Source organism: Salvia splendens, chromosome 13 (genome assembly GCF_004379255.2).
Source record: "Salvia splendens isolate huo1 chromosome 13, SspV2, whole genome shotgun sequence".
Taxonomy (NCBI): Eukaryota; Viridiplantae; Streptophyta; class Magnoliopsida; order Lamiales; family Lamiaceae; genus Salvia; species Salvia splendens.
Window position 1 is genome coordinate 25957713 of NC_056044.1, and position 2574 is coordinate 25960286.

The 2574-nt window shown below is 35.7% G+C and overlaps 1 protein-coding gene across 2 annotated transcripts; it reads left to right on the top strand.

The window, feature by feature from the left end:
* Positions 1 to 499: 499 nt before the first annotated feature.
* LOC121761339 (NAC domain-containing protein 90-like) lies at positions 500 to 1648 on the top strand. 2 transcript variants are annotated; one of them, XM_042156993.1, is made up of 3 exons: positions 500 to 697; positions 849 to 1111; positions 1189 to 1648. In XM_042156993.1, the coding sequence occupies exons 1-3, from the start codon at positions 541 to 543 to the stop codon at positions 1390 to 1392; spliced, it is 624 nt and encodes a 207-aa protein (XP_042012927.1). In that variant the 5' UTR covers positions 500 to 540; the 3' UTR covers positions 1393 to 1648. The 2 variants fall into 2 exon arrangements, with proteins under 2 accessions (XP_042012927.1, XP_042012928.1); XM_042156994.1 differs by having other exon boundaries at positions 855 to 1111.
* The last annotated feature ends 926 nt before the right edge of the window (positions 1649 to 2574 follow it).

Below are 2574 nucleotides of genomic sequence, written 5' to 3' on the forward strand. Positions count from 1 at the left end.
TTTTTATTTGTGTCCGCTAATTTTAGTTGGGATACTAACAATAAAGACACTTTATGAAGCTTTGGTAGTATAATTAGACACACAAATTAACATCCTTAATAGCATTAAATAATGTCTTTATTCGATTTTTTTGTTGTTGTTGAAGTGGGTTTTGTTGAAACCCATTCTTATCCCACATCAGCTTAATAATGATCATATTTCATCTATGTATTTTTGGATAACTCATTCTTCCTTATAATTCCTTTTAAGGGGGTGAGTCACGTGAGTCACGTACTATAAATCAAGAAACAATATTTATCTTCTATCACAAATAAGAAAATATAATATGAAATGGCATGAGAATTGACATGGGGACAGAGAGAAAATTGGTGGAAATTTCCAATACGCGTCGTGTGTTTCGTCGTGTTTGAGACTCAATTTCTCTCTTATTTACTTGAGCCCCACGACTATATATAGCTTGTTAATGCTATAAATTACGATAGCATGCAAAATGGTTCAAAACTAATATTACTACTCCAACTTAATTGATTTGATTCGACAATGGATGAGGTGCTACCAGGTTTTAGGTTCTATCCCACCGAAGAGGAACTGATATCATTCTATCTCCATCACAAGCTCAGAGGCACGAGATTGGAGGACATCGACACCCTCATCCCTCTCCTCGACATTTACCAATACAATCCATGGGATCTTCCACGTAACTTTTCAACTTAATTACTAGTTTGTTATGATGATTAATTAACTAAATGCTTAGATATGGTGTATATATATATATATATATATATATATATATATATATATATATATATATATATATATATATATATATATATATATATTGAAAGCAGAAGTAGGTAGTGCGGAGAGCGAGCAGTGGTTCTTCTTCAGTCGGCAGCAAGAAAGGGAAGCGCGCGGGGGAAGGCCGAACCGCCTCACGGCCGAGGGCTACTGGAAGGCGACAGGCTCCCCCGGCGACGTCTACTCTTCGCAGAATTGTGTGATCGGCCGGAAAAGAACCATGGTTTACTACGTTGGGAGGGCTCCAAACGGGACCAAAACCCCTTGGAAAATGAACGAGTACAAGGCTGTTCATTCTCCTCCAAATCCTCAGGTCTCCTCTCCTTACTAGTAATTACTACTTTTAATTCATTACATAAATATACAAATTCAAATGAAAATTAATTGCAGTTAAGGGAAGAGTTGAGCATTTGCCGAATATACAAGAAGGCAAGAAACATCACGGAATTCAACCGGCGGCCGCCTCTCCGTGAACAAGACACAGCCGTGCCGCTCATCAACCATCCATCACCAGCTGAGAGTTCGATGGCCAACGTTGTTAATCCGGGATTTCATCATCAATCACTGCAAAATGAAAATGAAAACGAAAACTAAAATGATAGGGATAGTGAATCCTATTGGTAATCAAAATAGTATGATATATGTATACATGTAATTTTACACAAGAGGAAGCGCAACATCACCAGCCAACAAGCAACAACTCAACGCAGCCACTTATCTTGGAGATTATACTATCTCAGACAGTATCTTATTTAATTTAGTACTAGTATATTAATGTTATTGAGTCGAGTATATTATTATAAACGCCTTCACAGGTTATCTTTGTCGGTTCTTTCCAAGTCAAGAGTTAGATGTCTAGTATAAATACATACTCTTTGTTATTGAATAACATTAGAGAAATAATACATAAAATTTCTACAAATCATAATCTCCTAAACTCGCATTTCTAGCTCTTACATATATATCCATGACCATGAGCGCTACAACCACAAAAGTTTAAGAACAAAACACACACTTGTGCGCGAAACTGTGCGATCGTATTACTAATAACTAATAAATCCATCAAATTCCTACCAATATAATCTTTATAATTAACCAGAGGTAAATTGTAGTCATCGAGCAGATCACCACGTAGTCCCTAAACCTTTGTGCAATGTGTATGATTGAAAGAGATATTCTTGCACCACATCTTCTCGTTTTAGCTGATGAACATCAATCTTGCCGTACTTGATACTCCATCCGTCCCATAAAAATAGGGACACTTCCATTTCCATTCGTCCCATATAAGTATGGGGGCATTTTCATTTATGGAAAGTTCTCCCGAACTCATTATCCATATACATCAATTTATTTACAACTTATACAACTAGTCCTAAAACACTAATAATAATGTGGGTCTTACTATCCAATAAAATTACTTTAATTACCCTTCTCCTCCCCTTTCTTACTTTATAATTATGCATTAATTCTCATACCGTCCCAAATGTCCTTATTTTGTGGTACGGAGGGAATATATGAAGCTACTACGTCCTCAATATAAAGTCTTACTTTATAATTATGTTAGAAGATCACACGAGATCACAGTAAATCAAGGGAATTATATGGGAGAATATTGTGCCATAAATATAGCATAGTAATTATTGTAATTTAGGTTTATCTTATTTGTAGAATACCTTAGCCTATATAATATTGTAGCATCTATGTTCATAATGCAATGAATAAGAATATTTTTCCCTATCAAGCTCTAACATGGTATCAGAGCAGAACGATCATGGC